The sequence below is a fragment of the Heterodontus francisci genome, chromosome 5, assembly GCF_036365525.1.
Source record: "Heterodontus francisci isolate sHetFra1 chromosome 5, sHetFra1.hap1, whole genome shotgun sequence".
Taxonomy (NCBI): domain Eukaryota; kingdom Metazoa; phylum Chordata; class Chondrichthyes; order Heterodontiformes; family Heterodontidae; genus Heterodontus; species Heterodontus francisci.
Window position 1 is genome coordinate 198,144,348 of NC_090375.1, and position 17,574 is coordinate 198,161,921.

Below are 17,574 nucleotides of genomic sequence, written 5' to 3' on the forward strand. Positions count from 1 at the left end.
TCGCTGCAGTAACCGTGGCTTTAAACCTTCACATTCTCACTCAAACCCGGCGCTCCGCTACTTGCACCTGAGACATTTGTCAAAATGAAGCCGCTCTTACCAGACACTGGCAGGAGATGCACGGGTTGTCTGTAATTCGCGGGATTTCGATCACGTCGCCTTCATTCTCACAGCTCGCCACTGAGCCTAAAACACACCGTGTGTGCAAATATTAAAATACCGATATCATTAAAGAGGCCATTGGTTTCCCGAGTTTAGAATATGGTTCTATTTAATTGCACAGGAGCTGTTCTTGTGATTCCTTACCTGTCAGAAGAGACGGAGAGACGGTGATCTGAGAAAGAAAAACTAAAAAGCAGATCAGTAATCGGCTGCAGAAGTTTGGCCAGCTCGCCAGAGTGCTTCCGACATGAAACAGCATCTTCATGTACCCGCACATTAGAAACAACTGGGTCAGAAATAAGGCTATCCCAGCGGCAGCCTAGAATCTCAGTGCCGGCTGCTCATCTATCAGGTGTGAGCTCCAGCCTCTGTCCCCTCTGTCCCACAGATGCACACAACGTTCAACAGCAACCTGCCACATGCACCTCCAGCCTGAGCGACTCATCACTGTGACAGCAGGCGGCTCATCCCGAGTCTCCTCCTCGCCGGCCCGATCATCCACAAAGGGGGAGTGCAGGTTCCAGTCTACAGGCGGGGTTGGCTTGTGTGTGCGAGCTTTTACCAATTTAAACCCATCAGTGCTGCCTGCCCTGCCAGTTCGCAGCCCGCTGTCTGCAGCCTCTCGCCGTGCACAGAGCAGCTAACTCAACAACTCGCTTATGACTGAGGCTGCCAAAGCAAAGCGAGCATTCACTGGATCCACCTACTAAACACACCACTGGACACATGTCACCCATTCAGCCTCTGGGTTGATTCAGGGACCCCCCCCCCCCCCCCCCCCTCTCCAGCACTCCTCAAACCCCCCTGACTACTCTCCTCTGAAGAGACTTTCAGCCCCTCGAGATCTCCCATCTTCTAGTTGGTGGGTTTTAAGTTTGATCCACACTCTAGTTTTGCCATGGCAACACGTGTCCCGGGACTGTATCAGGAGCTGGTCACAGAGCGATTGCTGATTGCAGAAACATGTGGAATCCCAACACTGCAGATAAAACAAAGCACACTTTACACTGGCTGTGATATTACTGGTGAACTGACATGATGATGGGAGACTTTACCTCTATAACAATACTGATGGGGCGTGGCAGTGGAATTGTTGCAGCGGTTTACTGTAATGAAGCTCAGATGAATGGGGTGAAATTGTTGCTGTGAAATTGAAGTTATTAACAGTTTATGTGGCTGATTTTAGCGCCCTTCCCACTTGCCTCATTCTCTGCTGACTGCTGTGTTTTATTTAACTGCTGAATGTTCATGTGAGCAGTCAATAGATAAACACTAAATGATTTTTTCCATTTGGACATATCGAGTAATCGGTCTGAAATACAGGGAATAGTTCGGCACCGTCGGCTTGTTCACTCTCAGACCCAGTCGGTGGCTGGGGCCTGTTGGGATTGTTCTACAATGTGGCTGAAATATTTATAACACGGGGCTGGGATTCAATAAATTCTGTCGAATTCGGGAACAAATAGCCTCAGATGGGTTTAACAAGGATCTTTTGTCGGGAGAGTGTTTTGGCGCCTGTTGAAGGTAATCTAACGTGCCATTCATGAATGGGAGGCCAGTGCTAACCACAGACTGGGAGACACTGCCACCTGCGCCGGTAGAAAGGGAGAGCCGGCCAGGTATTGGGTTACACTGATCACACACACAGCGCTAACCAGAGTGGGGCCCGGCTCGGCTCGGCTCCTCACATGTTGCAGTTCAGCGAAAGGATAAGACATGTGTGTGCCACATTCATAATGAAATGACCTCCGTGGAAATTTTCATAAACCAGTGTGTGCTCAGCGAGCAGTCTCGTCTGAATGAGGGCTCCTGTTGGCTGTGTGCGGAGATCGTGTGAGAAACGGGGTTTCAGAAAAAGAAAACTACCTCCAACCGCTTAAAACAAACACTATGGTGTGCTACATGCATAAAGTCACACAATTTCTTAAAACCTTAAGTCTGCACACACTTCCCGTTAACATAGGGAATGCAAGCATTACCATTTATAATGGGAATTGTCTATGTAAACTTGTCACACCGCAATTTCACCGTCCACCAGTGGAGGCACTGCATCATCACTGACAGACTTGCATTTCTATAACACATTTTGCAACTTCAGGATTTCCAAACCCCTTTACAACCAATGAAATACTTCTGAAGTGTAGTCACTGTTGTAATGTAGAAAACACAACAGCCAGCTGGTGTACAGCAAGATCCACAGACAGCAATGTGACATCAACCAGATAATCTGATTTTTTTGTTGCTTGAGAGATAAATATTGGCCCAGGACACCAGGGAGAACTTTTCTACTCTTCAAATTGTGCCATGGGATATTTTACATTCACCTGAGGGAGCAGGCAGGGCCTCAGTTTAACACCTCACCTGAAAGGCAGTACCTCCCACTGTGCAGCACTCCTTCAGTACTGCACTAGACTGTCAGCCTACATTTTGTGCTCAAGTCTCTAGAGCATGACTTAAAACCCACAACCTTCTGACTCAGAGATGAGTGCTACCCACTGAGCCACAACTGACACCTAAAGGTATAACTGCAGTGTGGCAAGTTTACATAGGTAGTTTACATTGGCATTTATCATGAATACACACAAAAGAGTCTAACTTATAACTTTAGAACAGAGACAGAATTGCATCTGTGCACTGTGATCAAATTAATGCCTGACTAACACACACACATAAGCTGATTTCCTATGGCATTGCTCAGTGAGTCACAGGGCAAGCCATATTTAACACTATCAGAACCGTGTGATAGCAACAATGTTTTAGCAGGTGTGATGCCAGAGGTTCTTGTGAGATCTCAAAAGTTTTAATCTACTAGATATAATTCCTCTCCTGTAAATACTTTATGTTTTAAATTTTTGAAAAATCTGTCATAGTGTCATTATGGTACAGAAGGAGGCCATTTGGCCAATCAAGTCTATGCTGGTTCTCTGTAGAGCAATCCAATCAGTCCCATTCTCCAGCTCTATCCCCATAGACCTGTAAGTTTATTTCCCTCAAGTGCCCATCCATTTTCCTTTTCAAATCATTCACCGACACTGCTTCCACCACCCTTCCAGACAACGAGTTCCAGGTCATTACCACTCGCTGTGTAAAAAGGTTGTTCCTCACATCCCCCCTGCATCTCTTGCCCAAAACCTTAAATCTGTGTCCCCTAGTCCTTGTACCATCAGCTAATGGGAAGAGCCTTTCTTTGTTTCTTTGTTTACCCTCTCCAAACTTGTCAGAACCTATCAAATCTCCCCTCAATCTCCTTTGCTCCCAAGGAGAACAACCCCAGCTTCTGCAACCTAACTTTGTAGCTAAAATCCCCCATCCCTGGAACCATTCTGGTAAATCTCCTCTGCACCCTCTCAAGGACCCTCACATCTGTCCTAGAGCGTGGTGACCAGAACTGGTCACTACTCTAGTTGTGGCCGAACCAGAGCTTTATAAAAGCTCAGCATAACTTCCCTGCTTTTGTACTCAATACCTCTATTTAAAAAGCCAAAGATCCCATAGGCTTTGCTAACTACTCTCTCAATATGTCTTGCCACTTTTGAAGATTGATGCACATGAACCCCCAGGTTCCTCTGACTCTGTACACACTTTAGAACTGTGCCATTAAGTCTATATTGCCTCTCCTGATCCCTTTGGCAAAAGGCATCACCACACACTTCTCTGTATTCAATTCCATCTGCAACTTATCTGCCCATTCTGCTAGCCTATCTACCTATCTATGTCCTTTTGCAATTGATTTGGTATCATCCTCACTGTCTGCCACACCTCCAAGTTTGTTATCATCAGCAAATTTTGAAATTTTATTCTGTATTCCAATATTCAAGTCATTTATCAAAAAAAGCAGTGGTCCCAGCACTGAACCTTGGGAGACACCACTGACTATCATCCACCAGTCTAAAAAACAACCATTAACCACAACTTGCTGTTTTCTGTCCTGAAGACAATTTTTTTAATCCAAGCTGACACTGACCCTCCTATTCCATGAGCTTCAAATTTGGTACCCAGTCTTTTATGTGGCACTTTGTCAAAGGCTTTCTTAAAATCCATATAAACAACATCCATTGCTTTCCCTTCATCAACCTTCTCTGTTACTTTATCAAAAAACTCAATCAAATTAGTCAAGCACGATCTGCCTTTTACAAATCCATGCTGGCTCTCCACCTTAACATTTGACCGTGTTCCCATGCTAGCACAAAAATATTAAGAAAATGTAATTTGCATTTAGTTCATTCATAAATTCACAAATGATTAAAGGTTCAATCAGAATGTTACCTTTGTGTGGATGGGAAGTGATTTTTAGGTGCATATCAACACATCAAGAAAGAGCATAACTCCTGACCTGGCAAAGCAGCAACCAAGCAAACTGCATAGACAGTACTTTTAATGAAGAGAATGTCGCAAGGTGCTTCACAAACATACGAACATAAGAAATAGGAGTAGGAGCAGTTCAAACAGGCCCCAACTCTATCCTCAAATCTCCTGATTCAGTTAGCGTCCAAAAATCTCATCAGAACACAAGAAATAGGAGCAACAAACATACGAAAATAGTGAATGGATAGAGACCAGCTGGTCTATTGAGCATGCCCTATAGACTCCATCTATGACTCAGCAATAACCACCTATGGCAAACGTGAGAAGCAGAATGCAGACTGGTTTCAATCTCACTTTGAAGAGCTGGAACCTGTCATTGCCACTAAATGCATTGCACTGTTGAACTACAAGAAAGCCCCCAGTGAGTTAACATCCGTAGCACTTAAAGTAGCCAGAAGCGCTGCACAAAGAACAGCCAGGTGCTGTGCAACTGACTACTGGCAACACCTATGCAGTTGTATTCAGCTGGCCTCCGACACCAGAAACATCAGAGGGATGTATGATGGCATTAAGAGAGCTATTGGGCCAACCACCAAGAAGATCGCCCCCCTCAAGTCTAAATCAGGGGACATGATCACTGACCAATGCAAGCAAATAGACCACTGCATGGAGCACTACCTAGAACTATACTCCAGGGAAAATGCTTTCACTGAGACCGCTCTCAATGCAGCCCAGTCTCTGCCAGTCATGGATGAGCTGGACGAACAGCCAACAAAAGCAGAACTCAGTGATGCCATTGATTCTCTAGCCAGTGGAAAAGCCCCTGGGAAGGACGGCATTACCCTTGAAATAATCAAGAGTGCCAAGCCTGCTATACTCTCAGCACTCTGTGAACTTCTTTGCCTGTGCTGGGATGAGGGAGCAGTACCACAGGACATGCGCGATGCTAATATCATCACCCTCTATAAGAACAAGGGTGACCGCGGTGACTGCAACAAGTACCATGGATCTCCCTGCTCAGCATAGTGGGGAAAGTCTTCGCTCGAGTCATTTTAAACAGGCTCCAGAAGCTGGCTGAGCGTGTCTACCCTGAGGCACAGTGTGGCTTTCGAGCAGAGACATCTGTTCTCCTTTGCCAGCTACAGGAGAAATGCCATGAACAACAGATGCCCTTCTACATTGCTTTCATAGATCTCATCAAAGCCCTTGACCTCGTCAGCAGATGTGGTCTCTTCAGACTACTAGCAAACATCGGATGTCCACCAAAGTTACTAAGTATAATCACCTCATTCCATGACAATATGAAAGGCACAATTCAGCATAGCGGTGCCTCATCAGACCCCTTTCCTATCCTGAGTGGCGTGAAACAGGACTGTGTTCTTACACCTACACTGTTTGGGATTTTCTTCTCCCTGCTGCTCTCACATGCGTTCAAGTCTTCAGAAGAAGGAATTTTCCTCCACACAAGATCAGATGGTAGGTTGTTCAACCTTGCCCGTCTAAGAGCGAAGACCAAATTATGGAAAGTCCTCATCAGGGAACTCCTCTTTGCTGACGATGCTGCATTAACATCCCACACAGAAGAGTGTCTGCAGAGACTCATCGACAGGATTGCGGCTGCCTGCAACAAATTTGGCCTAACCATCAGCCTCAAGAAAATGAACATCAGGGGACAGGACGTCAGAAATGCTCCATCCATCAATATTGCCGACCACACTCTGGAAGTGGTTCAAGAGTTCACCTACCTGGACTCAACTATCACCAGTAACCTGTCGCTCGATGTAGAAATCAACAAGCGCATGGGAAAGGCCTCCGCTGCTATGTCCAGACTGGCCAAGCGAGTGTGGGAAAATGGCGCACTGACACGGAACACAAAGGTCCGAGTGTATCAAGCCTGTGTCCTCAGTACCTTGCTCTACAGCAGCGAGGCCTGGACAACATATGTCAGCCAAGAGCGACGTCTCAATTCATTCCATCTTCACTGCTTCCGGAGAATCCTTGACATCAGGTGGCAGGACCGTATCTCCAACACAGAAGTCCTCGAGGCGGCCAACATCCCCAACATATACACCCTACCGAGCCAGCGGCGCTTGGAATGGCTTGGCCATGTGAACCTCATAGAAGATGGCAGGATCCCCAAGGACACATTGTACAGCGAGCTCGTCACTGGTATCAGACCCACTGGCTGTCCATGTCTCCACTTTAAAGACATCTGCAAACGCGACATGAAGTCCTGTGACATTGATCACAAGTCGTGGGAGTCAGTTGCCAGTGATCGCCAGAGCTGGCGGACAGGTATAAAGGCGGGGCTAAAGTGTGGCGAGTCGAAGAGACCTAGCTGTTGTCAGGACAAAAGACAGAAGCACAAGGAGAGAGCCAACTGTGTAACAGCCCCGACAACCAATTTTATCTGCAGCGCCTGTGGAAGAGTCTGTCATTCTAGAATTGGCCTTTATAGCCACTCCAGGCACTTACCCATTGTCTCTCGAAACAAGGAGGCCAAAGAAGAAGAAGAAGATATAGTCCTGGTGCAAGTTAGCATCATGACCCCCACTGGACCTCCTCCATCCATAAGGCTGGGATTTTACAAAGTTTCCGACATCAGGCTCCGTGGCAGGGTTCCGGAAGATCATTCTGGCAGCTGTCCTCCACGGAGTTCGATGTCGGAAGGGCTAGGCCCGATCTTCCTGGTAGTGGCGAGGCTCCGTGGGGGCCCCCCTGCCACTGGGCGACGGGACCTGGATTAAAATATTCAAATTAGCAGAATGCATACATTTAAATAAAATTGAGTCCAATCTTACCGTTGGGCCGTGATCTGCTGAGCAGCAGCCGACAATCACGTGCCTTCACTTTCCCGTCTAGGGAATGCAGGCACCGCATTGTTGGGAAGTGGGGCATTTAAGATTTATAGTGCTGGGGGACAGGGTCAAATTTGCAACATTAGTGTAGGGGATGGTGGGAAGGGGTGACCTGTGCACTTTGTTCAGTTGGGTGGGGGAGGTCAAGTGTGGAAGCTTTTGGAGGGAGAGAGGGCAAATAATGAATTTTGTTGTTATTGGGAGGTGGGAAAGGAGCGGCAGACTTTTAATCAGTACAGTGGAGGAGGGGTATAACTTAAAAAATTTAAATTAACCAGCAGTGCTTTAAAAATGTCACCAGCACCTGCGCACATTGACTGACATCATTGCTGGTGTCGGAGAGCCCACCCCCCCTCCACGTGATTGGGAGTGCGGCCCGACTTGTATATTATTGTGGTCCGCTACGAGGAAGATTGTGGCAGCATGGCGGCATGCAGACCGCCATTTGTTTTGCCTGCCACTGTTCCCAGAGGCAGGTGTATAAAATCCAGCCCGTAAATGTCCACACAATATGCTGGGAGAGACCAAAAAAAAAGAAAATGCTAGGCCAAGTGATGCTCAAAGATGATCAGAACAAGTTGCAGGAGACCAGTGACAATGAGAAATGCTACCCAAAGTCCCACTCATCTGCAATAGCAGCCATTGATAGGAACTTGGCCATCGCCCTTTTGAATATGTGCAGTGAATTCATGCTCAGTGCTTGAACCGGTAACTTTTTCCAGAGTGTGGTGACCCTTTGCAAAAAAGGAAACCTTGCGTTCTAACTTGCTTATATGCTTATGTAACTTATATGCACATTCTCTGGTCCTCATTCACCTATCTAACTCAAATACTTTGCCTATGTGGACAGAGAGCAATACCTTCATTATTAACTATACCTCCTCCTCCCCAGGCAATGTGGCACCAAAGGTTTCCAGGAAAGAATACAAAACGCTCTTTGATTGCTGACTGAGGCCTTCTTGTCTTGTTGGTTGGAGAAAAGGCTGTCCAGGAAAGAGACCGTCTGCGTTGCCATTTCTGGCATAGGTGGAGAAGTAGCCAGTTGTGAACACTAACCATCCACCAGTGAGGTTGATTATAGGGTCATTCAGAGCCATATAGATCTAGGAGAGCTGTAGTTGTTCTCCTCATAGGGTAGTTACCACAAGCATTATGCCAGCCATTCACTGAATTCTATTTCTCAATATACCATGTCCAATAATTCCTAATGCTTCAAAAGTTCAGGTGTAACTCTGAAGAGGATGAATTGGAACATTGGAAAAGGAATAGGTCACTCAGTCCCCGGGGAAGTTTCTGGCACTCAATTAGATTATGGTTTGGTTCCATAATTCTTAATACCCTTTCCTAACAAAAATCTATCAATGACAGTTTTGGAAATTTTAACTGACCCTACCCCTCCCCTCCTCAGCCTCAACAGCTTTTTGGGGGAGAGAGATCCAGATTTTCACTACCCTGACATCACCCCTAAGCAGCCTGGCTCTAATTTTAAGGTTATGCCCCTTGTTTTGGACTCCTCCCACCAGAGGAAATAGTTTCTCTCTATCTGCACGATCAACTCCTTTAATCACCTTAAACACCTCAACAGCTGAATGGTTTTACACCAATATTTGTTGATAAAACTCACTCCTGCGTTGCAAAGTTCATTCCATCGCATGCTGACGGACATGTTGGGAAACTAGCCGCATTTCATCTATTGATGCTTGAGATGGAACAATCTTCCCAGGTTCATTTATCTTCCAGACATGCTTTCAACACCTGAGCGAAGTATGAATAATAATAGACATTATATAGTGTTTGGGTTATTGTAACCCGAAACTCTCCAGGACGGCATCCCTTTTCTCCATCATTGGGCAGATGATCTTCCTGTTCTGATGGCTGATGTCTATAGTTTGTATGTGCACAGGGGCTATGTTTGGTTGACCAGTGGACAAAAGGGCTGTTTGACAGAATCTGAAGGAGTGACTAGCATGTGGGATTAGAAAACAATAAGAAAAAAAATCATTGAGAATGCTGATTAAAAACCTTTACCAACGCATAGTGAAAATTAAAAGGTACAAAGAACATTTAAAACTACACACAGAAGCTCGAATGTTGTTATGGTTGATTTTCTGTTTTTAAAAGAATATCATTTAGCTGCACATTTCCAGCAAATGAACAGTCCAGAACCCTGGAGCGTCTATCACTGGCAGCATGAAATAATTACACCTAGGACTGCTCTGGATTTAGCAGGAACACCAGGATAATCATTCTGATTAATGAAGAGGTATCCAAGCTTTCTCCTGTGAAGAATGCACTTACCATCCAGTTTTCCATATAAATATCCATTGATCCACATGGACGGAGATGGGTCATCACCAGGTCCAGCTAGTGAAAACCTTGAGGTATTATCAGTCCAAGAGGGTTCCATTGATAACAGGTGCTTTCTGCTCAGAACCCAGAGAATTTCCTGTAGCATTCCCAAATGGCTTTTATGTCTTTGAGCCTCACATGATTACTTCCTGAATAAAGTATTTTGACATTTTGAACATTTCCGTTTTGAGGGATTCCGAGACATCTAAGATTGTGTGCAAATCCTCTAGACAACAGAATAGCTTGAGTGAGGTTGTTTTTGTTGGCTCTGGAATATGGTCTTGGAAATGTCATAAAATATCCACCTCCATTAATAATATATTGCTTTGGAACTTTGGCTAAGGTGTCTCGAATTAGAAATACTCTTGGTGGGGTTATCAGCACTCACAGAATCATTGTGGCAGCATGGCCATTGGCTTGAAACCCAACACACAATCTGCACAGCAATCGCATACTGGTAGATCCAGCTGGTGCGTCATTCAAAAGTCAGGCATGCATTTTGTTTTTTCACTTGTTGCTAACAGTTGAAGTCCCCAAAAATGCCTGTATAATTACATAAGTAGTTCTGTCTGTGCATCAGGTCAGGGCATGGGACTGGAGGGTTTACCCTGGCACAGTCTTCAACCCCCACAGTATACAACACCAACCTGCATCATTTGATGGTGCATTTAAAGTAGATAAATGTCCCAAGGTGCCTCACAGAGGTGCAATCAGACAAAAAGTGGACACCATAACAAAGAAGGAGATATTAGGAGAGGTGACAAAAGCTTGGTGAAATAGATGAGTTTTAAGAAGAACAGGGAGCTGGAGAGGCAGAGAGGCTCAGACAGGAAATTCCATAGTGTAGGGACTGGACAGCAGAAGGCATGACTGCCATTGTGTGATAAGGGGGAGAATAACCTGGGTCAGGGAATACAGAGTTCTAAAAGGGGTCTGCTGTTGAGGTCTAGGAAGTTGCAGAGATAGGGAGAGATAGGCTGTGAAGAGATTTAAACAAGAGGATAAGGATTTTAAATGGGAAGCATTGGGGGGAACCAAGAGGTAATGAAGGTCAACAAAGATAGGGTGAGTGGGACTTAGTCATAGAATCATAGAAGGTTTAAGGCACAGAAAGAGGCCACTTGGCCCATCGTGTCTGTGCCAGCTGAAAAATGATCCACCTATTCTGATCCCACCTTCCAGCATTTGGTCCGTAGCCCTGCAGATTACAGCACTTGAGGTGCATTTTCAGGCTCCTTTTGAATGAGTTGAGGGTTTCTGCCTCAACTACCCTTTCAGGCAGTGAGTTCCAGATCCCCAACCACCCACTGGGTGAAAAAGTTTTTCCTCATCTTCCCTCTAATTTTTCTACCAATCACTTTAAATCTATGCCCCCTCGTCACTGACCTCTCTGCTAAGGTGAATAGACCCTTCACCTCCACTCTATCCTGGCCCTCAAAATGTTGTACATTTCAATCAGGTCTCCTCTCAGCCTTCTCTGTTCCAAGGAGAACAACCCCAGCCTATCCGATCTTTCCCCAAAGCTGCATTTTTCCAGTCCTGGCAACATCCTCGTAAATCTCCTCTGTACCCTCTCTAGTGCAATTCCATCCTTACTGTAATGAGGTGACCAGAGCTGCACACAGTACTCAAGTCGTGGCCTAACCAATGAGTTATACAGTTCCAGCATAACCTCCCTGCTCTTGTATTCTATACTTTGGCTAACAAAGGAAAGGATTCCATATGCCTTCTTAATTTGGTGTAGGATAAGATGTGGGTAGTAGTTCAGATGAGCTGAAATTAATGGAAGGTGAAACATGGGAGGCTGTATAGGGAAGCATTGGCATCTGGACATGACTAAAGCTTGGATGAGGGTGTCAGTAGAAGATGGGCTGAAGCAGGAGGGGTACGGGCGATGCTACAGAGGTGGAAGTAGGTGGCCTTTGTGATGGGAGAGGATATGCGGTCAGAAATTCAGCTCAGGGTTGAATAGGGTGGTGAAGTTGTGAATGGTTTGGTTTAACCTGAGACTGTGACCAGGTAGGGAGATGGAATCGGTGGCAAGGGCTGAAGATGATAGATGTTTAACCGGTCGAAATTGCGGCTCATTGGGTCTGGATGTTGGACTAACAGTGTGACAACACAGCAGTGGAGGGGCTGAGACTGATAGTGGAGAGATAGAGCTGACTTTTGCCAATGTAGATGTGGAAACTGGCTCAATGTCTTTCGATGATGTCACTAAGGTACAGCATGTAGATTAGGAAGAGGAGTGGGGACCTTTGGGGTCTCCAGAGGCAACGAAATGGGGTTGAATGAGAAGCCAATGCGAGAGGTGTGACAACTGGATAGATAAGAGTGGAGCCAAGTAAGGGCAGTTCCACTGAGCTACAATGGATGAGAGGCGTTGAAGGAGGATGGTGTTGCCAACTGTATCAAAGCTGCAGAAATAGGAACATAGGAATGGGAGGAGGCTACTTAGCCTCTCAAACCTGTTTTGCCATTCAATGAGATCATGGCTGATCTGTGACCTAGCTCCATATACCTGCCTTTGCCCCTATCCCTTAATACCTTTGGCTATCAAAAATCTATCAATCGCAGTTTTAAAATTAACAATGGATCAAGCATTAATTGTCATTTATGGAGGAGAATTCCAGATTTCCACCACCTTTTATGTGTAGAAGTGTTTTCTAATTTCACTCCTGAAAGGTCTGGCTCTAATTTTTAGACTTTACCCCGAGTCCTAGACTCTTGACAAGCAGAAAGAGTTTCTATCTACCCTATCTGTTCACCAGAGAGCCAAGGAGGGATTGTGCATCAAGGACACAGTCACAGAGGATGTCATTTGTGACTTTGATTAGGGCTATTTCAGTACTTGACAGGGCAGAAATCTGATTGGAGAGATTCAAACTCAGGGAAAGGGGAGCAGAGCTCAGGGAGGTGGCAACATGTTCAAGGATTTTGCAAAGGAAAGGGAGGTTGAAGATTGGTGGTAGATTGTGAGGACATGGGCTAAGAGTGGGTTTTGAATGGGGATTGTTGGAGGGGAGGCTGGAGGAGGCAGGGGAGAGGGGTTCAGGAGATGATTGATAGTTGGAGGAAAGAAGCTCTTAAGGATGACACCCATCTTAGCACAGGCAAGCTGACATGACTAGAGACACTTAAAGAATCACAGAATCTTACAGCACAGGAGGCGGCCATTTGGCCCATTGTGCCTTGCCAGCTCAAATAATCTTACTCCCCTTCTCTTTCCTCATAAACAGTGCAAATTTGTTCTCATCAAGTATTTATCCAATTTCCTTTTGAAAGTTACTGTTGAATCTGCTTGCACTGCCCTTTCAGGCAGAGCATTCCTGATCACAACACACTGTAAAAAAAATTCTCATCTCCCCTCGCTCTTTAGCCAAATTTCTTAAATAGTAGCAGTATCCCTGGGAATAGTCTTTATTGGCCTCAGTTTGCACCTGAATGTATTAAAATGCTTACCCTCCTTGAATATATAATGGGTTCAGATATGCCTCTCCCACCAAGTTTCCTACTTTTGGTCTCTGGTAGCAAATTGTATTGGTTAGGTAAGATCTTTTGAATATAAATTAATTTCCTCTCACACATCAAATCTCTAGTATGGAGAGCCAAGATTAGCAAAAATAAATGCCTTTAGGGATCAGAGGAACCATTTCATCCGGACCTGATCTCGATTTTCCCTGTGTCTTTCGTTATATTCATTTCCAATCTCAGGAGATGACAGCTAGTTTACTGGTGGAGCTCGGCCATTGGCTGATGCTTTGACTTTTCCAATCACTTCTTTGTATCTTTAGGATTCTGTGGCTGAACCTGTATACAATAAAACTGTAGTTGGTAGAAAACCATTTGATGCATTATTCATTGCCCCATTTGATTGATGATCTTATATTTATGCAGATTGTGAGTCAGGATTGGGCAAAGGGTGAAACTTTATTCCCAGCAAAGCTGCAGAGAAACAAAAGAACTCTCAAAATGTTACAAGAAAATGGGTGGATAGAGGCGGTGTGTTTGGGCATGAAACTCTGAAACAAATATTGCTGAAGAAGAGGCAGATAGGAAGAGAGATGGCAGATTGCAACAATGAAGAACAGGATGAAATGGAGTGGCCCTACAAAGTCCTAAAGGAGCAGGCAGCCTAAATGTTGCCACTAAATTTTGCTAGGGATAACCCTCACTACATGGACCCCAAGTCCAGAATTTCACATCACTGTTATCTTATATTTTAATTTTGTATGCATGTAACTTAAAATGAGTGAAATAAATAAGTTTAATAGACACCACTTTAGTTGGATTACAACAATAATACTTGATACAAATGAATTTAAGTGGGGGGGGGAGTAAAATTGATTTAATGAAAAAGAAAGTAATGTATCTATTATGATGAAGTGCTGGCTTTATAACTAGAACATTATTGGTTTCTGTCATGGCCCAGCAGAGTGTAAACATAATTGTAAAATCAGTAACAGTGAGACATGGTGGTTCGACAGTTAGTTGGTTGGCATCCTTCCATCTATGAAAGATGATGGCCAGACAGCAAACAGTTCGACAGTATAGTTTCAAATATCATGGGATATAAATGGACTGATTCTTATATACAAGGGCATCTGCAGCATACAGTGTTAAAATGATCGATAAAAACTACAAAGATTTGACAATGTACTGCAGGTTCAGCCAGGGTCTAGGTCAATACCAACCGCCCAACTTATCAATTGTAGCATGGAGCTGTGCTGTAAGCAATTGCACTGATGTGCATATTGCTAGCCTAATCTTCAAGACTAACCTGACTTTTACTTTACAGTTTTAATAAAGGATTAAAAATAATAAAAACCTTGTGCTGAATGAGATTTAGCAGCCCCTGAAGTGCAGAGAGAGAGACAGCGAGAGGGTCACAGCAGCCATAAACTGAAGCATTCATGTTAAAGAGGCTGTTTTCAGTTGTCCCTGGAACAAACCACAGTCTAGAATTCCTGACTGAGGCGGTAATGGCCCTTTATAACAGCAACTAAGTACTGAAGCAAAAGATCCAGTAAATTTGATAGAAACAAACTCTCCTGCTTACCTTTGTCTAATGAAGAGCCCTTCAAATGCAATCATTCCTGACATAGCCAGCACTTCTGTGTTGTGTCTGGACAGTGGTGGAACATCAGAACCGCGCACAAGGTAAATCAGTGGGAAGGTCATCGGTTTGGGGGTGGGGGGGGGTGGTGGTGTGGTTGTGGGGTGGGGAAGCTGTCGCTGCTGCATGCCTCCTAGGGCTGGGCACTGATCAACATTACCAGAACATTGTCTCCTGAGGCTGCTACCTCTTTACACCTGACTGCATGCTGGAGCTGGGGTCAGAATATAAGTACTCTCAGAGTAGTAAAACCTCTGTTGCTCATATTCTAACTCACATCAAGTCCCGTTCACCCATCACCCCTGTGCTTACTGACCTACATTGGCTCCTGGTCCAGCAATGCTTCAATTTTATAATTCTCATCTTTGTTTTCAAATCCCTCTAAGGCCTCGCCCCTCCCTATCTCTGTAATCTCCTCCAGCCCCGCAACCCTCTGAGATCTCTGCGCTCCTCCAATTCGGGCCTCTTGAGCATCCCTGATTTTAATTGCTCCACTACTAGCAGCCATGCCTTCAGCTGCCAAGGCACCAATCGCTGAAATTCCCTCCTTAAATCTCTCCCCCTCTCTCCTCCTTTAAGATGCTCCTTAAAACCTACCTTTTTGACCAAGCTTTTGGTTGCCTGTCCTAATATCACCTTATGTGGCTCAGTGTCAAATTTTATTTGGTAACATTCCTGTGAAGTACCTTGGGATGGTTTACTGTGCTAAAGGTGCTATATAAATGCAATTTGTTGTTGTAAATCTAATGGGGGAAGGAGAGGCCATTATATTCACTGCCTGCACAACTTGCACCCTCCCTCCCCAAATGTGGTGATGCCACAGCTTTGGTGATGGTTAATAATGGTAGTGACAAAATCATTCGATCGGTTCCAACCAGCTCAGGTTATATATGACTTTCACACCTGGAATTCACTGTACACTAATACAGGCAGACAGTAATTCACCCTCTACAAACTGTAATTGCACTATGATATATATCTGAACCTCAGTGCAATATTAAGTGGATCAAAGGTTATTCACTGGAAAGTCACTCGAACACAGAAAACACGACATGACGGAAATCACACCTGCCAAATGGAAACATATTAATTTCGAAAATATGGAACACTGCTTGAAACTTTTTTACTGGACATTGCAAATAACTTGTTTAAGAAAAGCAGAGCTGAGCAGTTGAAAACATGATTGTACGTTTGCATTCTGAGAGGACAGGGGCTGGCTGAGAGACATGAATAGAGAGGCAATGGGGGCGCTCCTTAATTTAATTAACAAGATTGGTCTGGGCAATAGTGGTGATCACCATCCTTCGACTTTGTAAGAGCAGAACTCCACCCCCCACCGAGTGTATATGGAAAGATATGAAATCCAACAACCCTCCCAAAAGCTGCTGTTTCAAACAAAGAGGTTCACATGACCTACCTGCTGACTAGACTGTGGTTTTGTGAATTGTGCCTGACAGAAAGGAAACAGACTGCAACTGGACTGGCAGAAGAAAAGTCTCTCTCTCTCTCCAGCAAAGTCTCAGGGAACCCACAGTGGCAGCTTAGACTTCAAGACGACAGACAAAGCCTCTCTTTGGCCTTCTGGTACCAGAGAAACAAGTCTGGACTTGTGCGCGTAGCCCCAGCGAGGACTCTCAGACCTTAACTTAAATCGAGGACATTACATCAAGGACACAAAGGACAGTACCTGTATTACTCTACTACAACCACCACCCAATTCTTTCTTCCCCTCTGTATCGATTTGTGTGTGTGTGTGTTACGACCAGGTGAGAAATATGTCTAGGGTTTCCTTTCAACCTTCACTTGGTCTTACCATAACAGGGTTTAATTTTAAAAACACCGTGTTTTTAGCTCCCCCTTGGTGAATCCTTGTTCACCGCTTTCCAATTATAAGGCAAAGAAACCAACACAAACAGGCTTTCTTAGGTTTAAAGAAGAAAAGTTGAAATTTATTAAACTTAAACTCTAATTTGGTTGACGCCTATGGATACACGATGTGCCCACGCTAGCATATATGCGCGATACACACATGCAAATAGAGACAGAAAAGAGCAGAAGAAAAATAAAGTGGAAAAGTTTGAGGCAATATCTGAAGAGCTTTTGTTACTGTTCTTCAAGCTCACTATAGAGTCCTTGATTGTAAGTAGATCTTTTTTTTCATTGGGGCCTAGTAGTCTTTTTAAACCTTGTTCGCTGTAGGAGACTTTTCTCTCTTGGGGTTCATGTGTCCTCATTGGATTCAGAGGCTTGTGAGAAAGAGATGGGAGCAGACAGGAGAGATCTTCTCAGTCCAGGAGCAAACAGACTTTCTCTGAGCTCAAACTGTTTGTACAATTCAGAAAATCCCAGGTTGCCAAGCATGTGACCAACTGGTCTGACCACGTCTTGGATTGTATCACCTTAGCAGACTCTGGAATGCTCCGCTTACACACAATACCTGGTGATCAAGGTCCATTGTCGGTTGAATGTGTCAGGGAATGGTCCTTTGTCCTTCCAATCACCATCTGTTAAGTCTTTTCCAGCCATAGCTGATCTGTTTAACAAGAGGGCGGCACAGTGGCGCAGTGGTTAGCACCGCAGCCTCACAGCTCCAGGGACCCGGGTTCGATTCCGGGTACTGCCTGTGTGGAGTTTGCAAGTTCTCCCTGTGTCTGCGTGGGTTTTCTCCGGGTGCTCCGGTTTCCTCCCACAAGCCAAAAGACTTGCAGGTTGATAGGTAAATTGGCCATTATAAATTGTCACTAGTATAGGTAGGTAATATGAAAGGCACAATTCAACATGGTG

General features: G+C 44.8%; 1 protein-coding gene across 1 annotated transcript in view; it reads right to left on the reverse strand.

The window, feature by feature from the left end:
- bmper (BMP binding endothelial regulator) overlaps window positions 1–846 on the reverse strand; it is a 113,828-nt gene extending 112,982 nt beyond the window's left edge. Inside the window, exons 1-2 of the mRNA XM_068032598.1 lie at window positions 307–846; window positions 101–186 (exon numbers count right to left, since the gene is read on the reverse strand). Of these exons, the coding sequence (XP_067888699.1) occupies window positions 101–186; window positions 307–439 (219 nt within the window). The 5' untranslated portion in view covers window positions 440–846. The remainder of the gene's footprint in view (window positions 1–100; window positions 187–306) is intronic.
- Window positions 847–17,574: the final 16,728 nt, after the last annotated feature.